The 26,353-nt window shown below is 42.5% G+C and overlaps 1 protein-coding gene across 4 annotated transcripts in view; it reads right to left on the reverse strand.

Moving 5' to 3' along the window:
* PRKD1 (protein kinase D1) overlaps window positions 1–25,983 on the reverse strand; it is a 289,590-nt gene extending 263,607 nt beyond the window's left edge. For 3 of the 4 annotated variants that reach the window (XM_024210917.1, XM_024210916.1, XM_024210918.1), the window contains exon 1: window positions 25,557–25,983. In XM_024210917.1, coding sequence (XP_024066685.1) covers window positions 25,557–25,748 — 192 coding nt within the window. In that variant the 5' untranslated portion in view covers window positions 25,749–25,983. The remainder of the gene's footprint in view (window positions 1–25,556) is intronic. The other variant, XM_024210919.1, reaches the window with a different exon arrangement.
* Between the last annotated feature and the right edge of the window lie 370 nt (window positions 25,984–26,353).

The raw sequence follows: 26,353 nt of genomic DNA on the forward strand, positions 1-26,353 counted from the left end.
ACAGGGGGCACTGCAAAGCTACATTGCTCAGGCTTTGGCTTCAGCCCTGGGTGGTGGGGCTCGGTGCCCCAGGCTGCAGTTCCATGTGACAGGGCTTCAGCTTTCTGCCCTGGGCTCTAGCAAGTCTAATGCTGGTCATGCTTGGAGGACCCTCTAAAAGCTGCTTGTGGCCCCCCAGGGAGCCCAGAACCCCTGGCTGAGAACCACTGCTGTAGGATACAGCCTTAAATGACACATTCCCTGCAGTCTGCTTCTGAAACGCACCTTTTTGCACAAAATGTTCCAAAGGGGTGAAGAGTGAGTTGGGGAGGCGGGGGGGAGAGAGGATACGCATAATGACCACCTAACCTCCCTATGTTGAAGTCCCTATGTTTCCTCACTTCCAAAATTCCACTGACATCCTGCTCTAATAACATGGGGCCCATTTAATACGCCCTTAAAATCAACAAACTACAGAGATCTCAAGTGACCCCATCAACTGGTGAGGACTTTGAAACAAAAATCTCTTCAGAGTATAGAAAGGAGCCTGAAGAATTAAACAATGGTTTATTATACATATGAAAATTAACTTAAGAAGAGATTTTTATTTATAAAAAGAAAGGACATTTGGATTTTTTTCATCATTTTGGTTAAAAAATACTTTCAGAACCTTCCTGGGGAAAATTGGCTTACTTGGGCCAAAGCATGATTTTTCCTACGGCATTTAAGTTTGCATATTAATGCAATTACATGCATTTAAGTTTGCATATTAATGCAATTACATACCCAATGCACTACTGAGACATACAAAAAAAAAAAAAAAACACAATCAAAAAAGTCCAGTAATTCTGTACCCAACCCTGCATGTCAAAGATCCTCTTCTTAAATACCTGTCATCTAAAATAGTACATGGGAAGAAACACGTCATCCTTTCATTTTTTAAAGGGATAAGAAAGATTTACTTGTGTTGGCATATGCCTGTCATTATCATTTCAGCCAAAACTATCTATATGCTTAGGACCATGAGGTATACAGGAAAAGCATATGCCTCTGCTAAATATCTTCTACACAGCAACACACATGACAAATTATCAATACTAATCAAATTACATACCACAGAAACATAACAGTTTATTGTCATCAGGGTTATTGGGTACCAAAAGAAAATTGTATAACATAACAGAGAAGGACCCAATTTTAAGACTTATTGCGCAAGATAATGTTTGAACCAAGGATGGATTCAGGGAAAGATACCTAGACCTTCAATGCCAGAAATATATTCCCTTCACTGTAAAAATATTTCACAAACTGCACCACTTTCTCAAACAGCTGAGTAAATCTAAATAACAGTACTGTGTAGTAGGTGTTTGTTAAAAGACACATATATAGTGCTCTGAAATTATGAAGGAGCTCTGTATATTGATAATAGAAGATCAATAAGCACCTTTCACATACAACATGCAAGTACTTTTTCAAAAAAGTTTTAAGCAGACAAGATCTGAATGTTAATTTTTTTAAAAAAATCTTAGTTAGCATTTTACTTACATTCTCAAGCTTTATCCCAGAAATACTCATTTGAAGTACTAACTGTGTAATATAAGATATGTAATAAATAAATAGGATCTTTATAAACATTACATGTAAAATTAACAAAAAGTTAAGAATCTGTGCATACAAATCCTACTCTTCTGGCTCTAAAAGTTAATTCTTAATTTTATTTAAATGATCAGGGTTAACAACTCACTATTAAAAATATGTAGTTCTTACAGAGTGCTTTTCATTGGTAGATCTCATAGCCCTTTATAAAGGCAACCAGTAGCATTATCCCCATTTTACAGATGGGGAAACTGAGGCACGGGGTGGCAAAGTGACTTACCCAGGGCCACCAAGGATGTCAATTGCAGAACTGGGAATAAAACCCAGTTCTCCTGAGCCAGTTCAGTGCCCTTTGTCTTTCTGAGGCCCCCCACAACGTGCTATAAAAACTCCACAGCCCACTTGTGCCACAACAACTGTTTTTCTACATATAAAAGCCAGGACCAGAGTTAGGGGGTACAAGCAGGACAACTGCCTGGGGCCCAATGCCACAGGGGGCCCCATGAAGCTAAACTGCTCAATCTTCAGCTGGGGTGGCAGGGCTCAGGGCCCCAGGCTTCAGCCCCATAAGGCTTTCTGCTCCGGGCCCCAGCAAGTCTAATGCCAGCCCTGCTTGGCGGACCTCCTGAAACCTGCTCACGGCCCCGCAGGGGACCCCAGACCCCTGGTTCAGAACCACTGCACTAGGTCACACTGCCTCCCCTAAATTACAATATCCAGAAAGCCAGCAGGCCAATATATTTCAATAGATTTTAGGATGAAAATATTAATAAAATGTAAGCATTAATTATTCCAATGCAAAGGATTATTCACTCAAACAAAACAGAAAAAATATTGCACATATACAGAAAAATTAAATTGTTTTCATAACACTGAGTTTACATACAGTAAACAAAGTTTTGCCTTTTCTGCAAGAAGGAAGTATAAAGATATAATTTGCTCTCACAAACTTTTACTTATTTTCAAATTGTTCCAAAACCACTAGGATTAACTCATTTACAAAGAGGAGTATAAGTGTTCTGAACACAAAGCTTGGAAACAAATAATAGGATTTATCCCTGGATTAGAAGAGATTCAGTAGGTCTTAATCTTTTCAGACATAGTTGTAATTCTCATCTACTGTAATGAATCTCATTCCTACACACTGACGTGTAACAACAGTGTGACTGGTGCATTGCCGTTAGTTATGGCTGCTAATCATTCATGTTTATGGTTAGCACAACCCTCAAACTACGTTGTAATGAAAGTTTGGCATAAAATTCAGCAAGGAGATTGCTATTTCTTTTATAAATCTCCTATTTCTGGCATTTGGTTATTACGTGAGTAAACTTAAATCTGTCTTCAACATTTTTTAAATCTCCTGTTTTATTCTATACATACATTCACCATCTAGATGAAGGTGATATGCATGTGATAAACTATACTCAGCATGCATCGTTTATCCCCTCAACTGCACTCTGGTCATTAACTCACCTCCCCAAAGACTACACCTAATGTTTCAGATCACTCAGCAGCTTCATATAGGCACTATTTAAAAACATATCAGCCTACCACAAAACCATTTTTCTTTCTTTCCCCATAAATTAGAATATTCACCCAAAAATTACAATGGGACAAGATGGGCAACATGAAGATATAAGAGCATTCTTTAAAAAAATATTTTTTACCAATTATTTTCCATCTTGCTTTTTGCAATTATATCCAACTAGCAAGCAAGCTACTTATCTTTTTTCCCTACTTTCTCTTTCAATATTTTAAGTTACCTTGTACATAGTATTATAGTAACTACTATAACAGAAGAATTATAGTAAACTACTATAATAGAAGGGCTGCTTGACTGCATCATTCTTAAGAATACACCCTCTCTGGATATTGCCTCTTGGAGGCATGTTATTAAAAGACAACATATACACTGCATGTAAATCCAGCTGTATCCTATCCAGAGCAGAAAGTGAGTACGACTGGAATGCAAATTCACAACACACAGCAAAACCCTTGGATCACTGAAGCCAGGAAACTCCACACTCCACATGTGAGTTGTGCCTTGAGGATCCCAGAGAGATTCCAGCTGTATCAAGTGGAGGGTGTTGCTGCATTACTTTAAACAGAACAAAGTTTTGTTAATCATTATGCTGAAATCCACAAACTCAGGAGAAATACACAAAGCCATTGAAGGGTGGAACAGAGATCAGATCAACTAAACTATTTTAACACAAAATTGGAATATAATCCCAATAACCCTTGGTGCGGATTTGAGACACCACAGCTCTGTTACCAACCTTAGCCAGGTTATTCCCCAGCAAAAATCAAGTATTTGGGGGTGGGGGAGAAGAGGAGAGGAGGGAGAGGGGAGATTAGTAAGAGTATGATTGGAACTACAGCACTTGACTATGACATTAAAAGTAAAAGCAGTAACTTTGTTTTCTGAATTCTGAAGTTTTCCATATCACAGTACTCCTCTTCTTGGAAGTCAGTTTGGGATAGCATGAAGATTAATGCATAGCTCACGTAGCTAAAATATAGAAGACGAATGGCAACATGTGTTTTCAACAGAATAGTGCAAGTGTTTTTTTTCCCCCAGAACTGCTCATTTTGATAATCTTTTCTGCATTGTTGTTTCTCCAGTCATTACATACTATGTGTCATCCTCTATTATTTGCACAATTATGGTTTTAACTGCTGCAGCTAAGTTTGGATGAGGTTTGACAGTTGAAACACCGAGAAATGAGAATTTCCCAATGTGCCTTTCATAACATTTCAACCAAAAATCTGGTAGGTAGATTTAAGACAACTCTTTCTGTTACAGTGATTTACCAATTTTGCTAAGACACGGGGGCATGCAGAGATTTCTAAAGAAATCAGAGCTGATGTCCTGTTAGATAAGAGAAATATCATTTGCATTATGAAAAAATACACATGCCAGTGTTTTTAAATCAAGAGATTTTGCCCCTTTTTTCCTTCAGACTGTTCTAAGTTTCACTGCAGAGAACCTTCTTCCTCAGAAGTTGCTCTGTTCAGAACGACAACCTCCCTAGTGGAAAAGAACATTGAGAAGACTATACTAGTGACAGCTGCACTCACATCGTGCAAATGGCTACTGTGCACCTGAACATGTGACCATCCTGCTTGACACACTGGGTACTGACCGGCAACCTCCAGAGTTAAAAGCATGAGTTGTTACTGCTTGAGTTAAAGAGCTATGGTCTAGGTAGGGGCCATAACAACTCAGATACTCTGTGGGTCAGCACTCCGTGGGTCAGTACTCACTCACCAGCTCACTATATAAACACAAAGAAACCCAATCCTGTATGTTTAATATTTTAGCATTACAGTAACTCCTCACTTAAGGTTGCAGTTATGTTCCTGAAAAATGCGACTTTAAGCGAAACGATGTTTAGCAAATCCAATTTCCCCATAAGAATTAATGTAAATGAGGGGGTTAGGTTCCAGGGAAATTTTTTTCACCAGACAAAAGACTATATTATATTATATATACACACACACAGTATATGTTTTAAACAAACAATTTAACACTGGTACACAGTGATGATGATTGTGAAGCTTGGTTGAGGTGGAGGAGTCAGAGGGATATTTCCCTTACTGCTAAATGATGAACTAGCAATTGGTAGTAGACTGTCCCTACGCGAAAGAATTAATGGACACAAATCTGACATCAGGAATCATAATACTCAAAAACCAGTGGGAGAACACTTTAACCTGTCTGGTCATTCAATGACAGACCTGCGGGTGGCTATTTTACAACAGAAAAACTTCAAAAACAGACACCAACGAGAGACTGCTGAGCTGGAATTGATATGCAAACTAGATACAATCAACTCAGGATTGAATAAGGACTGGGAATGGCTGAGCCATTACAAACATTGAATCTATCTCCCCTGGTAAGTATTCTCACAGTTCTTATCAAACTGTCTGTACTGGGCTATCTTGATTATCACTTCAAAAGTTTTTTTTTTCTCTTACTTAATTGGCCTCTCAGAGTTGGTAAGACAACTCCCACCTGTTCATGCTCTCTGTATGTGTGTATATATCTCTCCTCAATATATATTCCATTCTATATGCATCCGAAGAAGTGGGCTGTAGCCCACAAAAGCTTATGCTCTAATAAATTTGTTAGTCTCTAAGGTGCCACAAGTACTCCTGTTCTTTTTGTGGATACAGACTAACACGGCTGCTACTCTGAAACCTTTCAGTGAGGAGTTACTGTAGTTATGTTCCTGAAAAATGCAACTTTAAGTGAAACAATATTAAACTAATACAATTGTCCCATAAGATTTAATGTAAATGCGGGGGGTTAGGTTCCAAGGAAATTTTTGGGGGGCAGACAAAAGGCATTATACTGTATACAGTACAGTACTGTACTGTGGTTGGAAAGTGCCCCTGGCTTACCCCACACAGGCACAGCCCGCTGCAGGCAAGGACGCTAGGAAGCACCTTTGCAGCAGCAGCTTCCCCGGAGAACAGGCTTGGATTTTGCCGGGAATGTTCCACGCCCGCCTCTTCCTGTCCCCGCTCCACTCCAGGCCCACCTCTTCCCACCCCCATTCCACCTCCTCTCCGGAGCATGCCACATTCCTCCCCCCCCCCAAAGTCCTAAGTGCCTCCAAACAGCTGTTTGGCGGCGCTTAGGACTTTCGGGGAGGAAGGGAGAGAAGCGGAGATGCAGGGCTTCCCCGCTCCTGCCCCTCCCTCCCTCCCAGAAAGTCCTAAGCGCGAAGTGCTGGATGGGAGGGGGTGGAGCAGGGAAGCCCCGCGTCTCCACTCCTCCCCTTCCCGCCCAGAAAATCCTAAGTGCCGCTAAACAGCTGTTTCGCGGTGCTTAGGACTTTCTGGGAGGGAGAGGCAGGAGCGGGGAAGCGCCATGTCTCTGATCCTCCCCCTCCCTCCCAGAAAGTCCTAAGCACTGCCAAACAGCTGTTTAGCGGCGCTTAGGATTTTCTGGGAGGAGTGGAGATGCGGGGCTTCTCCGCTCCTTCCCCTCCCTTCCAGCACTTCGTGCTTAGGACTTTCTGGGAGGGAGGGGCAGAAGCGGGGAAGCGCTGCATCTCCGCTCCTCCCCCTCTCTCCCAGAAAGTCCTAAGCGCTGCCAAACAGCTGTTTGGTGGTGCTGTTTGGTGGTGGGGGAAGTGCTGGGACGGAGGGGGAGGTAGCAGAGAAGCGGAACTTGTACAATGCTCCCTTGTAAAGTCGCTGCTCTTCCACAGAATCTTACAAGCAGGCAGCCAAACGACGTTATAAGGGAGCACTGAACAACTTTAAAGGAGCATGTTCCCTAATTGAGCAGGGACATAACATTGAAACAACGTTAAGTAGGACAACGTTAAATGAGCAGTTACTGTACTTAACCAAGCAGTCTTACTTTGTATGTGTGAGGATTTCTTTAGGGTGCAGGGGTGTCAAGTTTCCTAAGATCTGGTGCGCAATTTGAACATTCAGGAGACACTATTTTTTAATGTCTTTAGGACTGGACCAAGTGGCCATCCCAGTCACAGCTGCATCTTCCCTGTAATTTGGAAATTGATGTGATTATTGTGGAAATTTCTTCCTAAAGATGAAAAGAGTTTCATTTTTAAGACAAACTCATTTAAAATCTTAAAAAGAGGACAAACTGAACATATTTTAAGATTATATGCACATATTAAAGAGGGAATGTGCACTTTAAAAAGGAACAAGAGTGACGTGAATACAGGAATGGGATTTGGGAATGTTAAAATTACTGTTCCAATTTACAAATGGTAGTATATTGTATGTCATGTATTTAAAATTACACTTGCACAAGCTATAGAGAGTCAGCCACTAACAGAAAAGCCTCTAAATGCAGGCACACACAAAGGAAGGGCTCACGTCCAAGTAACATTCATGTTATTTACTTTTGTTAAGTACTATAGTTTAATACACTCAGCAGTGAACTGTCCTTAGTGATCCTTTCACAACTCCTGAGTTTCAGTGGCTGCAGCACATGCACAGTCAGCAGCCCACAACCATTAACCTGTGTTGCAAACAGCGGCATGTTGTCAGAAGCTGATACATTTTGCTTGGTGCAAGAAGTGCAAGTTTTCCTCTCATCCAAAAGTGAGGAAGCACACAGAATTGCAAGGAACCAAAAAGACGGTGCAGAGATTCAGAGAAATAGCAAGCGCAGATAAGAAATGAAAGTAAAACAACAAAGAAAAAAAAAAGTACTATAAATTAAAATTCATACCTAAGTTAGTGGTATATGCATGGATCTGTGCAAACTTTCAGCACCATTAGTGGTAGATAGCAACACAGAACTAGAGGTCATGGAAGTAATGCTTCCTAATCTTTAGGAAAGCTTCTCCAGCAGAAAAACACAAGAGGAGGATTTAAAAGTAACAAACCTACTTCATGCACTGAGTGAGGAAGCTCTTGAAATGTTCAACATATAGCAGAAAGGCAGAAGGTTTATAAATTATTTTAACCCTAAGAAGCATATTGTTTTTGGATGGCACCAAATCTATTTTCATCCTCACCTGGGAGCATGTAGATAAGAATGTAACAGAACTGAGTCAGAAAGCACAAACTTGTGAGTTTGGTAAGATTGAAAATGATATGCTAGACAAAAAGCTGAGAGAAAAGCTATGAAGGGAACCAAAGGTCCTGGACATTTGCAGGACCTGAACAATGCAAATGGATAACATGTCTTGGCAAAACACTGAAAAGTCTACATCGGCTATTCAGACCTTACCACATGAGGACCTGCATTAGTCAACTGTGCATACACATCATACAAAAAACCTATTCTCACAAAGTGGTAAAGCACAGTAAACATGTCCTGTTCGTGGCCACATGTGACAATGAAATTGAGTTCACTCTGCACACATGAGCAGAGCAGCAAAGCCACCTCAAAGGAAAGGGTACAAATCTCTGGCTGAAACAGACAGTTTGTACTCCTTGGAGAGACAGTATCATGGATTGACAATACTCATGCAGCTACCCCAACAGAAGTTTGATATCCAACTCTCTATACAAGGAATATATGTATAAAATTTAAGCTTGATGCTGAGACTGGAAAAAATATTTTATCAGAACATACCTTTAAAAAAGGGAAGGAGGAGGATCCGGGGAACTACAGGCCAGTCAGCCTCACCTCAGTCCCTGGAAAAATCATGGAGCAGGTCCTCAAGGAATCAATTCTGAAGCACTTAGAGGAGAGGAAAGTGATCAGGAACAGTCAGCATGGATCCACCAAGGGCAAGTCATGCCTGACTAACCTAATTGCCTTCTATGAGAAGATAACTGGGTCTGTGGATGAGGGGAAAGCAGTGGATGTGTTATTCCTTGACTTTAGCAAAGCTTTTGATACAGTCTCCCACAGTAGTCTTGCCAGCAAGTTAAAGAAGTATGGGCTGGATGAATGGACTATAAGGTGGATAGAAAGCTGGCTAGCTCATCGGGCTCAATGGGTAGTGATCAATGGCTCCATGTCTAGTTGGCAGCCGGTTTCAAGTGGAGTGCCCCAGCGGTTGGTCCTGGGGCCGGTTTTGTTCAATATCTTCATTAATGATCTGGAGGATGGCGTGGACTGCACTCTCAGCAAGTTTGCAGATGACACTAAACTGGGAGGAGTGGTAGATATGCTAGAGGGTAGGGACAGGATACAGAGGGACCTAGACAAATTAGAGGATTGGGCCAAAAGAAACTGATGAGATTCAACAAGGACAAGTGCAGAGTCCTGCACTTAGGACGGAAGAATCCCATGCACTGTTACAGACTAGGGACCAAATGGCTAGGAAGCAGTTCTGCAGAAAAGGACCTAGGGGTTACAGTGGACGAGAAGCTGGATTTGAGTCAACAGTGTGCCCTTGTTGCCAAGAAGGCTAACGGCATTCTGGGCTGTATAAGTAGGGGCATTGCCAGCAGATCGAGGGACGTGATCGTTCTCCTCTATTCGACATTGGTGAGGCCTCACACTACAAGAACTGGAGTACTGTGTCCAGTTTTGGGCCCCACACTACAAGAAGGATGTGGAAAAATTGGGAAGAGTCCAGCGGAGGGCAACAAAAATGATTAGGGGGCTGGAGCACATGACTTATGAGGAGAGGCTGAGGGAACTGGGATTGTTTAGTCTGCAGAAGAGAAGAATGAGGGGGGATTTGATAGCTGCTTTCAACTACCTGAAAGGGGGTTCCAAAGAGGATGAATCTAGACTGTTCTCAGTGGTACCTGATGACAGAACAAGGAGTAATGGTCTCAAGTTGCAGTTGGGGAAGTTTAGGTTGGATATTAGGAAAAACTTTTTCACTAGGAGGGTGGTGAAGCACTGGAATGGGTTACCTAGGGAGGTGGTGGAATCTCCTTCCTTAGAGGTTTCTAAGGTCAAGCTTGACAAAGCCCTGGCTGGGATGATTTAGTTGGGAATTGGTCCTGCTTTGAGCAGGGGGTTGGACTAGATGACCTCCTGAGGTCCCTTCCAACCCTGATATTCTATGATTCTAAGGCAGATTCTGGGTTCAGTCAAAACAAGAAGGCAGTCTTATGTTATTCTAAGAGCATATACTGAAGCTCCAGGATAGAACCTGTAGGTGAGCACAAGACATTCTCATAGCAGCAACAGCCAAGGGGGGGGGGGGAATCAGATTCTGACTTTTCATTATTACACTACTACTAGACAAAGAAGTTTTCACTGAGCTCAACCAAGTATGAAGAATGGGAACAAAACACACTAAGGCCCCATTTTCAAAGAAGGATTAGTTGTACAATACCCAAATGTCTTTCAGGGACTAGTACAGTTCCTTGGAACACAACATACAGTAGAACCTCAGAGTTACGAACACCAGAGTTACAAACTGATCAGTCAACCACACACCTCATTTGGAACAGAAGTACACAATCAGGCAGCGGCAGAGACCAAAACAAGCAACTACAGTACATTACTGTGTTAAACGTAAACTACTTAAAGAAATAAAGGGAAAGCAGCATTTTTCTTCTGCATAGTAAAGTTTCAAAGCTGTATAAAGTCAATGTTCAGTTGTAGACTTTTGTAAGAACCACCATAATGTTTTGTTCAGAGTTACGAACATTTCAGAGAGTTACGAACAACCTCCATTCCTGAGGTGTTGTAACTCTGCAGTTCTACTGCATACACTATACCATCAGTTACCCTGCAATACAAGGATGCAAAAATATAACATCTTCTGAGTCTGACAGACTCAAAGTTGTACTAAGATGTTTGGAAATGGTGGATGTAATAGCTAAAGTAAACACACCTACACTTTGGGTTAACAATTGGGTCGGGGAGGGAAATTAACTTAAAATATACAAGCAATCTCTGAACAGTTAGCCATTATCTTCAAGAACTCATAGAGGACAGATGAGTCCCAGCCAACCGAAGAAGGACAAACAGAGTACCCATCTTTAAAAAAGGGAATAAAGAGGCCCTGGAGAATTATAGACCACTCCGCCTAACTGGAAAGATACTGGAATAAATTAAACAATCAGTTTGGAGAGACACAGGGTGGGTGAGGTGATATCTTTTATTGAACTAACTTCTGTTGGTGAAAGAGAGAAGCTTTCCAGCTACAGAAAGCACTTCTTCAGGTCTCTCTAATTACCTTGGAACCAACACAGCTACAACAAAACTGCAATCTGTTTGTAAGCACCTAGAGGATAACAGGATACAAGTAATAGCCAACATGGATTTGTCAAGAACAAATCATGACAAACCAACCTAATTTTCTTCTTTGACCTGATTATTGGCCTAATGAAGTGGTTCCCAAACTTGTTCTGTCGCTTGTGCAGGGAAAGCCCCAGGCAGGCCATGCCGGTTTGTTTACCTGCCGTGTCCGCAGGTTCGGCCGATCGCGGCTCCCAGTGGCCGCGGTTCGCTGCTCTAGGCCAATGGGAGCTGCTGGAAGCAGTGGCCAGTACGTCCCTCAGCCCGCGCCGCTTCCAGCGGCTCCCATTGGCCTGGAGCAGCGAACCGCGGCCACTGGGAGCCACCATCGGCCGAACCTGCGGATGCAGCAGGTAAACAAACCGGCGGAACAAGTTTGGGAATCACTGGCCTAGTGGATAAGGGGAAGCTGTAGACATGACATTGATTATAGTAAGGCTTTTGATGCAGTCCCACATAACATTCTCATAAGCAAACTAGGGAAATGTGGTCTAGATGAAATTAATACAAGGTGGATGCAAAAATGTTGAAAGACCATACTCAAAGAGTAATCAGTGGTTCGATGTCAAACTGGGAAGGCGTATCTCGTAGGATTCCACAAGGATCAATCCTATGTCTGGTACTATCCAATGTTTTCATTAATGGCTGGGGTAATGGAGTGGGGAGTATGCTTATAAAATTTGTGGATGACATCAAGCTGGGAGGGACGGGAAGCACTTTGGAGGACAGGATTAGAATTCAAAATGACCTTGACACACTGAAGAACTGATCTGAATTCAACAAAATGAAATTCAAAAAATACAAGTGCAAAGTAGTACACTTAGGAAGGAAAATAGTGGATGATAAATTGAATATGCACCAATAATATGACGCAGTTGCAGAAAAGGCTAATATAATTCTGGGATATATTAACAGGAGTGTCAGATGTACAAAATAGGAGGTAATTATCCCACTCTACTCAGCTCTGATGAGGCCTCAACTGCAGTATTATGTTCATTTATGGGCCCCACGCTTCAAGAAAAATGTGTGACAGCCTGTACCCTTATGTTCACCCCTTTTACAAGACTATGATAAATTTTGTACAAAGATGCCTGGTGAGGTATCATTTGAAAACTCATAATTTGCTGCTCATTATTATCCTGGCAAAATATGTGTGGCAACACCGTATGTAAAATTATAAGACTCTACTGTATAACATTACTGAGATACGTTCCAAGTTCGGAAAAGCAGACACAAACTAGTTCCTCAAAGACAAAAGGCAAACTGATGCCTCACCCAGGTGTCAACAAAATCAAATGGACTATCACCTGGTTAAGTGGCCATTCTTTGGCAGGAAAAAGGGTGTGAGAGAAATCCACACTTTGGCAAAGAAATAGCTTGAAGTTACCATGCCCCAGGCCTTCTGTCTCCTGAACCTCAGCTGGAGATGATTCTCAAAAGTATGAAAATGTGGAACAGATGCCCCAAGTTACTCTTCCCTTCCTCTCTGCTCACAGAAACACCACCACCTGAAGGGCAAGGAAATTAATACTGAACTGGGGGAGGAGTCCTGGCTGAAAGGATTCCAGTTGGTAAGCCTGCTAGAGCATGTGGTGAGAGAAGCCTTTGCTTTGAATTTATTTAGCTTGTTAAATTAGATATTATTAAGATACTAATTTTGTTTTATCTTTTGTTTTCTTGTAACTAATTCTGATTTTTATGCATCATTACTTGTAATCACTTAAAATCTATCTTTCTAGTTAATAAACTTGTTTTATTGTTTTATCTAAACCAGTGTGTATTTGGATTGAAGTGTTTGGAAAACTTCATTTGGGATAACAAGATTTGTGCATATCATTTTCTATTAATGAAATGACGGACTTTATATAAGCTTAGATTGCCCAGGAGGGTGCTGAGCAGTGTAAGATGCACATTTCTGTGGGAAAGTCTAGGACTGGGAGTTTGTTGGTGTTGCCCTGCAGTGTAATTCATGACTATAGCACTCATACAATATAGCTGGGAGAGATTTACATGCTGGAGGCTGTGTGTGAGCTGACCAGGAGTGGTTGCTCTCAGAGCAAAGCAGCGTAAAAGGCACCCCAGTTTGCAGAATTGATGGGACACAGCCGGCCATCAGTCCTGATCATAGAATATCAGGGTTGGAAGGGACCTCAGGAGGTCATCTAGTCCAACCCCCTGCTCAAAGCAGGACCAATCCCCAAATCCCTAAATGGCCCTCTCAAGGATTGAACTCACAACCCTGGGTTTAGCAGGCCAATGCTCAAACCACTGAGCTAAATTGTATCGTGGGGAATGTCACAATGTGGAAGAACTGGAAAGTATCCAAAGGAGAGCTACAGAAACGATAAAAGGTTTAGAAAATATGACCCTATGAGGAAAGGTTAAAAAAATAGGTATGTTTAGTCTTGAAAAAATAAGACTGAAAAGGGACCTGATAACAGTCTTCAAATATGTTAAGGGCTGTTATAAAGAGATCAGTTATCAATTGTTCTCCATTGAAGGTAAGACAAGAAGTAATCAGTTGAATCTGCACCAAAGATGATTTAGGTTAGATATTAGGAAAAACTTTCTAACTGTAAGGATAATTAAGCACTGGAATAGGGTTCCCAAGGAGGTTGTGGAATGCCTTTCATTTGAGGTTTACGAAACAAGTTAGACAAACATCTGTCAGGGATGGTCTAGGTGTATTTGATCCTTCCTCGGCATGGGGGGCAGGAATAGATAACTTCTTGAGGCTCCTTCCAGCCCTATATTTCTGTGATTCTGTACCTGGATCCTCCAGATCTTAATAAGGCCAGAAAAAGGCAGCATTACATCATTCCAACACCAATATATGTCCAATGTCAACTAGGTGGCAAAAAATTGACATTAGAATTTGCTCACAATATGTGACAACAAGTAATTTAACATTCTGTGATGAATATTCCTTCCCTCTTTACTCCATTTTTGCTAAGATTTTTCAGAATTATTATTGATTTTTCAAAGTAACACAGAAACATATTAGAACTCATGCAAGAAAAACATATCCAGGTATCATTCACATTTTAGAGGACATGAGGTCAAATTATCATATTCTCATAAAAACCAGGAAGGATCACATAGCCTAATATTCCAGTCTTTCACTCTTAAGCTTAACTTCATCTTTCTCCTCTCCCTCCCACCACACTTACCCCTTAATGTACTAAGTCACCTCAGCTGCCACTTTGTCAGCAAGTGCAAGCACAACACCTTTAATCTTCTTTTATAAATTAGGCTCTTCAAACATTTTTATTGATCTACAATGCACTGTCTTCAAGGAAATAACTTCCCTCATATGGTTCAATGACCACTACTGCATACAGTTCCACAGATGGAAGTCTAAACAATGTCTCATATAGTGAGAGTTTTACAATCCATCACACCACCAATAAAATCTTGTATATTGTTTGTCTTTATAGTGATTGCCCCTTAGTTCCATTATTTTTCTGAGATAATCCCCAGATCTTCTATCTGCTGGGTGATAGGTTCCTCATCCCCAGTATATAATAATAATCATAAACCTTTCTACATTTAATTGCATTTAGCATCACATGAGCAAGTCTCCTAAGTAATGCCAGTCTTCTTTAATCTGATTGCATTGCCCCTCATTATATACTCTACTTCCAACTTCATCATCATATGGAAACTATAGGCAAAATTCTCTGTGAAGTTCTCCTCCATAGCCTGGATCTCTTTAATATTAAGAATGTGGAATTCCCAGCAAGGTCAATGGGATTTCAGTAAAGGAAACAGTCATAGAACAAGCAATAGAAGTCTGCATCGAGCTCTGAGATTTTGTTCTCAAATTAGCTCACACTGAAATTATTATTATTAGGGCTGTCGATTAATCACAGTTAACTCACACGATTAATGCAAAAAAATTAATCACAATTAAAAAATTAATCGTGATTAATCACAGTTTTAATTGCATTGTTAAACAATAGAATACCAATTGAAATTTATTAAATATTTTGGAAGTTTTTCTACATTTTCAAATATATTTATTTCAATTACAACACAGAATACAAAGTCTACACTGCTCACTTTGTATTAATTTTTTATTACAAATATTTGCACTGTAAAATGATAAAAGAAACAGTATTTTTCAATTCACCTCATACAAGTACTATAGTGCAATCTCTTTCTCATGAAAGTGCAACTAACAAATGTAGATTTTTTTGTTACATAACTGCACTCAAAAACAAAACAATGCAAAACTTTACAGCCTACAAGTCCACTCAATCCTACTTATCGTTCAGCCAATCACTAAGACAAACACATTTGTTTACATTTATGTAATACTACTATTACATAATAATGATAATACTGCCCACTTCTTATTTACAATGTCACCAGAAAGCGAGAACAGGCACTTGCATGGGACTTTTATAACCTGCATTGCAAAGTATTTATGTGCCAGATATGCTAAACATTCGTATGCCCCTTCATACTTCGGCCACCATTCCAGATGACATGCTTCCTGCTGCCGACACTCATTCAAAAAATAATGCATTAATTGAATTTGTGACTGAACTCCTTGGGGGAGAATTGTATGTCTCCGGCTCTATTTTACCCGCATTCTGCCATATATTTCATGTTATAGTAGTCTCAGATAATGACTCAGCACATGTTCATTTTAAGAACACTTTCGCTGCAAATTTGACAAAACGCAAAGAAGGTACCAATGTGAGATTTCTAAAGATAGCTACAGCACTCGACCCAAGGTTTAAGAATCTGAAGTGCCTTTCAAAATCTGAGAGGGATGAGGTGTGGAGCATGCTTTCAGAAGTCTTAGAAGAGCAACACTCCAATGCGGAAACTACAGAACCCAAACCACCTAAAAAGACAATCAATCTTCTGCTGATGGCATCTGACTCAGATGATAAAAATGAACATGTGCACTGCTTTAGGTTGTTATCATTCATCCATGCTGATGACAGGTTCTGCATGTCCTCTGAAATAGTGGTTGACGCATGAAGGGACATGTGAATCTTTAATGCATCTGGCAGGTAAATTTATTGCAACGCTGGCTACAACAGTGCCATAACACCTGTTCTCACTTTCAGGTGACATTGTGAACTAGAAGTGGGCAGCATTATCTCCTGCAAATGTAAACAAACTTGTTTGTCTGAGCAATTGGCTGAACAAGAAATAGAACTGAGTGGACTTGTAGGCTCTAAAGTTTTACATTGTTTTATCTTTGAATGCAGGTATTTTTTGTACATAATTCTACATTTGTAAGTTCAACTTTCATGATAAAGAGACTGCACTATAGTACTTGCATTAGGTGAATTGAAAAATACTATTTCTTTTGTTTTTTACAGTGCAAATATTTGTAATCAAAATAAATATAAAGTAAGCACTGTACACTTTGTATTCTGTGTTATAATTGAAATCAATATATTTGAAAATGTGGAAAACATCCAAAAATATTTAAATAAAAGGTATTCTATTATTGTTTAACAGTGTGATTCATCGCGATTAATTGTTTTAATTACTTGTCAGCCCTAATTATATATAAATGTACAGAGTTCCTAAAACAACCACTTGGAATACTCCATTTGTAACCCCTTTCAAGCCTGCAAAAGTTTCAATGGTTCTGTTGATAAGACCATTCTCACCTCATTCTACCTCTCATTCTATGTGACTCTCCTTTTTGTAGCCTTTAATCTCTAATATGGAACCAGGTCAAATGCTTTCAGAAGATATAACTATGCTATACCCACCAAATTTCCCTTGCCTATAATGGCAGGGATACAACTACCCCACCACAAAAGTTACTTACCCCACTATTTCCTTTGCCTAATCAAAACTGACTCCTGTTAATCTAACTAGTCTTTTCCAGTTGTTCCCTCACCACATTCCTTAAAATAATTCCCCCAAAAAGCTACTGTTACACACACTGGCTTATAGTTTCTGGGTTTGCCTTTGGATCTTTTTTTATTAAAGCTTAATACTTTCAAATCTTTAGAAATCTCTCAAAGCTACTAAAAAATTTTTAAAGACCAATTAAAAAAGTATCATATTTATCTGCTTACTTCAAAATTTATCTGGATCTTGTTCTTTGTATACTTCAAAACTATCTAATTATTTTATAATCAGTTCTGTTATCTGTAAACTACTTGTAATGTTATTTACCTGCAATAATATCGTTATACTATATACTGAACTCTGCCTATGTTGCTCTTGGAAAAATGATCCATGGCTCAGATATATCTCCACTTTCTTCTTCTGTATCAGATAAGTATACTGTTGATTTGTCTCTAAAAAGAATATTTCCTATTTGAAATTATATATGCAGTTCAGTTTTAATTAGGTATCTCTTTTGTATGAGAGAAAAAGGTCCTATATTCATTCAGCAGGGGAAAAAAAAGGCTAGGTAGGTTGTTTATTCAGGAGGTACACAGAAGGGAGAGAGAGATTCTGAATGAAAGGCTCAAGTTAGATCAGAAAGTTCATTTAGGGCATCACAATTTCAGAATAACTGTACCTGTATTCCCGCTCCATGGTCGCGTAAAGGCACCCCCTTAAAGGTTTCCAGCTCCCAGCCATCACTTTGGGTGGGTGGAGATGTACATCTAATTCCCTCTGACCAGGGGTTTTAAGGCTGCAGAGCTCCCTGCCATACATTCAATATCCCCAGCAAATCAGTCCCCCTAAAAGGCCGCATGTGCTTTGCTTTCTCTCTGGGCTATGACCAGTGTATTGCTAGGGTTGCCAACTTTCTAATCGCACAAAACCGAACACCCTTCCCCCACCCTAGCCCTGAGGCCCCACCGCTTCTGCGAGGCCCCACCCCCCCGCTCACTCCATCCCCCCTTTCTCTGTTGCTTGCTTTCCCCCACCCTCACTCACTTTCACCAGGCTGGGGCAGGGGGTTGGAATGCAGGAGGGGGTGAGGGCTCCGGCTGGGGGTGCAGGATCCAGATGAGACAGAAATGAAGGGTTCAGGGGGCTGGAGGGGGCTGGGGCAGAGGGCTGGGGTGTGGGTGGAGGGCTCTGGCTGGGGGCACAGGCTCTGGGGTGGGGGCTGGGGATGAGGGGGCTTGGGGTGCAGGAGGGGGCTCCGGGCTGGGGCTAATGGATTTGGAGTGCGGGAGGGGGCTCAGGGCCGGGGCAGGGAGTTGGGGTGTGGGCTCCGGCCAGGTGGCGCTTACCTCAGGCAGCTCCTAGAAGCATCCTGGATGTTCGGCTCCTAGGCAGAGGGGCCGGAGGCTCTGAATGCTGCCAGCCAACGGAAGCTGCGAAGCTGGCGCTCGGGGTGGAAGCAGCATGCGGAGCCCCCGTGGCCGCTCCTGCGCCTAGGAGCCGGACATGTTGGCCGCTTGTGGGAGCCAGGGCTTGCAAGGAGCCCGCCTTAGCCTTGCTAGGCCGCCGACCAGACTTTCAGCAGCCCGGTCAGCAATGCTGACCAGAGCTGCCAGGCAGGGTCCCTTTTCGACTGTTCCAGTCGAAAGCCAGACGCCTGGCAACCCTATGTATTGCCAGCCAGTTAAGTTACCACACAGCTCCTTCCAATCTAGCACCTTTATTCTTAAAATAAAAGCATTACAGAGAAAGCATATAAAAACAATAAATGAACCTACACGCATGCTAAAAAGCTTACCATAGACCAACTCCAACATAGGACTCTGGTAGAGGTCAGTCTTCTAAACCCCCAAATTGTGTTTTTCCTGTGGTTAAAAGTTCAAATTAAATCTTTAGATCAGGCACCAGAATGAAGTTTGGGCAGCTCAGCCATATCTTTATACAGCCTGGGTCTTTGATCTTGCCTTCCATAATAGGGAATGAGCAGGCAGTTGGCCTCTCACCAAGCCTTTTGAAGCTATGCCTTGAGTTTTGCATAATCAGAGATGTGGAATTTGCATTAGCTACTCCCTTGGAATTCCCCAGGAAATCCACTTACTGTCCTAGAAAGTTCATACTTATCTGGCACAATTCAATATAGTCTCGAACTCCTTTACATGTCCCAGGTCTCACATCTGTCACATCTTGCCCCTAGGGAAATTACATACAATCCCAGCCCACCTTAATACAATAAGGCCTTCCAAGGATATTGCAGGAAATTGTGATACCTGTCATACTGGGGATTTAATGCTTTGTTACCTGTCTGCCTCTATTTAAAGGTCCCAGAGAATACAGATGTGTAGGTGAGTGGAATATCCATTCCTTCTTCTATAGAACAAGATAAGGTGTGTAGTTATATCCTAATGCAGAGGTTCCCAAAGTGTAGGGCACGCCCCCCTAGGGGGGCATGGAGGACCACCTGAGGGGAGCGGGAGGCCTTGGCTGGCTCCCCGGTGGTGGGGAGGGAGCGCTACCCAGCCCCACCCCACCCCTAACTGTGCTCCGATCCACCCTCCAGCCATGTTCCCAGCTCACGGCCCCACACGCACGTGGCCCCGTCCCCAGCCTTGGCAATGGCCGTGACTCTGAGGCTGGGGACAAGGCAGGGAGGGGAGCCGCACCTGGCCGTGGGCCCAGCTGCTGGCCCCCACCACAGCCTGGCTGCGGCTCTGTTCCCACCCTCGCCCCGAGCAGGCCTCAGACTCACCCACAGCTGTGGCCCCAGCCTCGGCCCCCTTACCCTGTCCATATTCCCTCCCTCCCACCCCACCCCACGCCAAGCCATGGCCCCACTCCCAGCTTGGGGGGGGGGGCTCGCAGACAGGGGTAAGGGGCTGCACAACCCTCAAAAGTTTGGGGACCACTGCCCTAATGTGTAGCAAACATAGGCATCCCTCCTGCTTGCATGCTTAGTGGAAGGCTATGAGTTTTGTTCACAGAGGGGAAAATCCTCTTGATTCTGAGTATATGTCCTTCACTGCGATTAAAAGACAAGACAAAGAAGCAATTCTCTGTCTGTCTCTCTACTAACCTCACTTCCTTCACTCCCACCCCTAGAAAGGGATTTCTTTGATTACTGTCAAACTCTTGTTTACTTTAGGATGGTTTATGCAGAGTGGAACAAATAAACCCTATGTGTTTTCTGGGGCTGTTTGAAAACCCTTGCAGACAAGGGAAAGCACTTTTTAATATTAAATTTTTCCTTAGATAAAAGTCCCTTTTCCCCATTCAGGTCATTGATTAGAGAACGGTGGCTAACTATGTTAGGGCCATATTAGGTGCCCCTGACCAAAGATAGCCAGGAAGACTGTAAGCAGGTAACTTTCTGCAGCTAATTATGTTTATCATATGTCCATGAGAGGTGGGGTACCTTGGTTCAGGAATTCATGAGAAGTGTCCAGGTCCAGTCTGTTACTACTCAGATGCCTGTTGCTAACAGCAAATGTCTACATCAAAGTGTATATGGATGCATTATTCTGGCTGCAATACATCTCTACCTTTGTTTTATTTTGTTTCCATTTTTCTGTTACTAAATGGTCTGTTTGTAAAAATACAACATTCTTTATTGTGAAAATTCAGTAATACTGCAAAGTTGTAATTGGTTATATTTATAAGACTCTGTGAATCAAGTTTTATGGCATACAAAGGCCGAAATCTGTCTCTCTTCACTTTTTAACAACAACAGACACAAATTAACACTCCTGTAGCATTAGCTGTAACCATATTCTGGCCAGTTTAGGACTCACATATATCACTCACACAGATTACTCATCCCAGAAGCAGAAGTAATCCAACATGAGGCAGTGTAGTAGCCACACAAAGACCAATTTGAAACACACAAGGCACACATCATGACTGCTGAGCTCTCTGGAATATTCATCCACAGCCTATCACATGAGCTTGAGGAATGTCAACTCTGTGGGCCTGGAAAGAGACAAGACTGGGTCCCAACAGTTGCGCCCATCGGTCTACTGCTGCCTATAGCATCCACAGGGAAAGAAGACGAGCCAGCCAGTGTTTGATGTTAAAATATTAATGGTTATACCTCATAAAAATCCATGTCTTCATGTCAGAGAACTAAATAATGTATTCATTTGAGGATTGAAAGCTTGTAAAATGACACAAATTCTATGGCTACCCCACCAATTAGCCGCATTTTTATTAGCAATAATATATGAATTGTCTCAATCAAAGAAGCTCGGTACAACAGCACACTACCACAACACAACAGAAACAAATACTTTCAGATAATTAGAAAACTTGTATAAAATTTAGCTTTTTCCCCCCATTGTATTTATCAGTGTGTGGCACAAAATAAGGTATTCTTACTTTCTTAATGACTGCCAAAACAATGCGTTCCCTTAAATCTCAGCCTGAAGAAGCATTCTATTGTGTTCAGATAAACCCCAAAAGGACGATAATTCAAGTTCTGTGTCTACAGACAACAAAACTTTTATTTTGCAATATTTTCTCAGTCTTATGGAGGAGATATTCTAAAAGTCAAGTGCTGACATTTTCTGGTAATTCTCATTCCTTTTCAATTATATCACCACTTTGACAATTTTACTCAACCTCCGATGAAGACCAAATAACCCCACATGAACAATCCCGAAGAATTTTGTTTTAGCGGTTCTAGCTATGAATCACATACATTCAAGGGGATTCAATTTAGCCAGCTTCAGAGCAGTTCTTAACAGATTCAGAGATGTTTGAGTTCATGCTGCCAAATGACATGTACCATTGCACCCTGATAAAAGGTCAACATGTTCCCCCCTCCATATAACTATCTCAGGATGATACTCATGCAATAGTGCTTTTTGTGGCCAACACAGAACAATACACTTTTGACAACAATCTTTTTCCTTCCCTTCACCACCCATGTCATTCACATCATTAGTTGCTAATGTAACCATATTCTCTTACAAAATAAAAGCACCTTAATCTTTATATTTCAGATACTATCATTACTCACATATACATGCACACGATCCATAACCTACGTGGGCCTAATCCTACAAGCATGTGCTTAACTTCATGCACTGTGAGAGGTTTCTTTTACTTTAATAGTGCTACTTACATTGCATAAAGTTAAACGTGCATAAATCTTTACAGGATCAGGGGCAAAGGCACCAGTCTTGCAGCGAGACCCAACACAAGTGAACCTCTGCATTCATGCAATGCTGCACTGACTTCAGTGAGATTCTGTAGAGGCACAGGGTCTGTCTGCACAGACTTTCCTGCAGGATCGTAGCCTAATCTAGGGGAGACATATGTGAGCAACCCTAAAGCTAGAGTGAGTTTATGATCACCATAAAAGAGGGAAAGTCTAATATGTCTAATATGACAACCAAAAATGAGTACAAATGGTACAAATTTGGAACAGATTACATAAAACATAGTACTTGCCTGGTAGGTAGTAGGTACCTACTTTACAGGCACAAAAGTACTTGAGAACAGTGTGATGTTTCAGTACATCAGTCACTTCCATGAAATTTCCTTCTTAACCTTGACAAGCAAGTTACAATTTCCTGTAATATCAGAAGTAAGCAAATGCTTAAAATTTAAACAAGTTACAGTGCTATGCTCTTGCAAAAATAACAAGCATGTGGTAAGGTAACAGGAAAACATGCTCTTAACAACAACAACAAAAACCTTCTTTCAAGCTCTTGAGCATAAAATAGTTCAGAATAAAAATATACAGAAAATAAGGAGTTGAAGGGACACTTACTCCATAAAAGGTTAAATCGTTCTTTGCTAGATTAGCCTGTATTATCGCTTCTTCATTTCTTTCTTAATTGAAAGAATCTCAGAATTCTTGTATAATCAACTGCAAGATGTTGACACTGAAGTCACTGCTACTAGTGTGCTTTCAACATGTATACAGCCATCAGCTTCATATATTTGTACACTAACTTTATGATAACAGAAGAAGACGTATTTAATTTAGTCATACACATTGAAATATTCTACCCAGTAGCTTGAGATGCTTGTGCAATCTTTTAAAAGACAAAAACTAAGACCTCAATCCTACATATACTTACAACAAAGAGTAACTTTACTCATGCAAATAATATTGTGTATAATGAGACTACTCATGCAAATAAAGTTATGCTATGTAGGTGTTTGTAGGGTGGGAAAATTCCTCCAGTACAAATAATTTATAAATTACTCTTTACCAAAAAGATGTAAGCCACCAGCAACAAAACTACCTTTCTTCAATCATTTCCCTCCCTCAAGCTCTTTTCTCCCCACAAAGCCTGGAAAAACAGATGACCTTTGCAGCATCTCCTGAACAAAAACAAACTGGGGCTCTGATAGACCATGGGAATGAGAGAGATCCACATTTGAGGACACTACAAAGAAAAACTCCTCAGTATCTATTTCTTTTTCAAATGAAGTTATATGTTACAGTTACTAAATGTAACTGTTTAAGATTTTTATGCCAGTTCTTACTAAAAACAGTATATCAGACATGAGAGCCAATTTATTTAAATTAGTAGTCCTTCTTTAGGCAACATACTAGTGTTGTGAAATAATGTTGCAGACACAAAATAGCGCACACTGGAATACTTCAAACAGATTAAATAAATATGCTAGTCTGGGCACAAAACTATGAACAATGGATGCAGTGATCTAGGTTCCATTATTTCCCGTACAATAAGTTATGAATGGTCGAATGGATAAAAGTACTTCATGTCTGCCTTCTATATAGAAAGCAATCTGCTTCTGTCTAGCTTTGAAAATAAACACTGTAATATTAAACAAAAGGATACATTTTCCATATTGAATTTAATTAAATAAGTGTGCACATCAAAACAAATAACCTCTTCTTAAAATGTGTTTTAAAAGTAGATATTTTAAAATCTATGCTGACATGTTCAAACTATTTTGAAACCACGTTTATTAAATACACTGTAATAAACAAAATGGAAAAGTTCACCATATTTAAGGAAACTTTGTCTGATTTACACCAAGACTTAAAGTGAAACCATCAACCTGAAAACACGCACACGCCCCTGCCTGAAATTCTTTTACTTATTATACCTGAGATCATTATAATGAAAAAATTAGAGAGAAATGGTTTCTTTACTCTTTCAGTTTGTTTATTTTGGGTATCTGACTACACCATGTCTCATCATTTTCACTCTTTACCCCTCTATAGTCAGTGTCACCTGTTTGTGTGGGTCTTTCCCACTCCAACAGAAGAGAGCAAAAAATATTATTTTGAAAATGTGTGATTGCCAGTTTAGGTGGGTTTACCAATGAAGGGGAGATGGACAGAGCTAAGGGCAGATGTAACACCTGAAACTAGTTTTAAGTCATTTTGTGACGTTTACTAGATTTCAGGTTGACTAATAATTATACCAGAATTCCAAATGAAAAGCAAACCAAGCAAATCTGTGTCATCTTTACAAAGTTTGTCACTTCATAACTTCCTGGGACAAAGATTTCTGCTCAGCATTCTACACAGGACTTCAGCTAGTCAGTGGTTCTACAACTACAGAGATCAGAAGGGCTGTTGACAGGGAGCAATTCAATTAGCCTCATTTTACACAGAGGTCACCTGCCAATTCCCAAGGCTGAAATTCAGCACCAGCTCATTCCAGCGACCCCCCTCTACCCCACATCCCTTTGTACTGCACAGACTGGCGCCTGCCACTTATCATCACTTCCGTTTTCACCCAGCTCAATTTGTCCCCAAAATGCTTTTTAAAAGCCAAGCGTTTCATAAGCGCTAAAGAGCTTGTTTAGCCTGTTGACAGCGTTTGATGGGGAACTAGGGCAATAAATCTTTGCGGTTTACCCTCCCTATCATGTTACCGCCCAGCTACAGAAAAAATCGCCCCCTGTCCTCTGGAGACGCCAGCAGACCCGCATTAAAGTGCCACATAATACATGATAAGTGTGTCAGCTTGCAAGGTTAAAGCCTGCATCAAATGGCACAGAGCGCAAGGGGACAGAGTGCGCCTGGATTGCTGGACATGGCCTGCCTGGGAAGGAGAGCGCGTGAAACACTACCCACTGGCTTGGTTCCCGGTTTGTAAAGTGGAAAGTTTCCTCTGCCACCGGGGCTGGGAGGGAGTAACACTGGAAGGAAGTTATTGTGCCACCCCCCCCCCCTCCGCCAGCTTCGTTCCCTCCCCACTCCTCCAAAGCGCACTGATGGAGGGGAGGCTTGTAAACCGGGCCCTGCCCGCATGGCGACTGAGCCATTCGAGCAGCAAGCCAGCCAGCCTGGCCGGCGACCCGAGCGAGACTTGCACAACTAGTGCACGGGGCAAACCGTGGAGAACGGGGCCAGGCGCCAGCGGGAGCAGGAGCGAGTCTCTCCCCGCGATCGCTGCATTCACCCCGGAGCCGAGACCCCCGGGCGGCGGGGGACCAGCTGGGCAACAGGGAAGTTCCGAGGGCAATAGCGGTGCAGAGTTTGGGGCGGGAGCTCCGCCTCTGGGTCCCCTCTTACCTTTTGGTCCACGATGGAGCAAGCCATTTCCCGGACGTGCGCCAGGCTGAATTCCCCCGAGGAGTCCTGCAGCAGCAGCACCGGCTCCCGGCTCAGCCCGATCTGGAGGTGAAAGGAGATGCCGCCGCCGGGAGCAGCCCCCGCCGCCGGCTGCAAAGGGCTGGGCGGCCGGATCACCGGAGGGGCGCTCATGGAAAACTTCCCGCAGGAGCAGCAGCAGGGGCGGCGGGAGGGGAGAGGCAGAGAGAGACAGCCGCGTGAAAAGTTGGTGGGAGCCCCAGGCGCGGTGCAGATCCCCCCGCCGAGTGCCCGGGAAGCCCCGGCGCCGCTCCCGGGTGAAAATGGCGGGGGGAGGGGGAGGAATCGGAATCGGATGCAGACAGGAAAAGGCGGCGAGACGCCCAGAGCGAGGGGGGAGCCCAGCCCAGCCGAGGTGCCGCCGCCGCTGCTGGCTCTGGCTGCGGACTGAAGGCGGCGGTCAAAGCGCCTCACGCTGCGAGCCCAGCGGGAGGGAGGAGGCAGCGCAGCCATGAGCCACCACACGGCGGCCGCCGGAGCAGCAGCCGGCCCAGCTCCCAAGTGCCCGGAGGGGGCTGAGGTGCCCGCCTCCCTCAAGCGCCCAGCTAGAGATCTCACCCCCGCCCCAGGCGAGGAGGGGCCCTTGGACAGCCAAGCCCCAACCCCACCCCGCGGCGCCAAGTTCTCCGCTTCCCGCTTCTCTCCCGGGACACCTGGAGTCCGCACCTCCCGCCCCGCTCTCAGCCTCCTCCCGGCGCTCCCCGCCCCAAGCCGGCTCC

Source organism: Terrapene carolina, unplaced genomic scaffold, assembly GCF_002925995.2.
Source record: "Terrapene carolina triunguis isolate 2854851 unplaced genomic scaffold, T_m_triunguis-2.0 Scaffold96, whole genome shotgun sequence".
NCBI lineage: Eukaryota > Metazoa > Chordata > Testudines > Emydidae > Terrapene > Terrapene triunguis.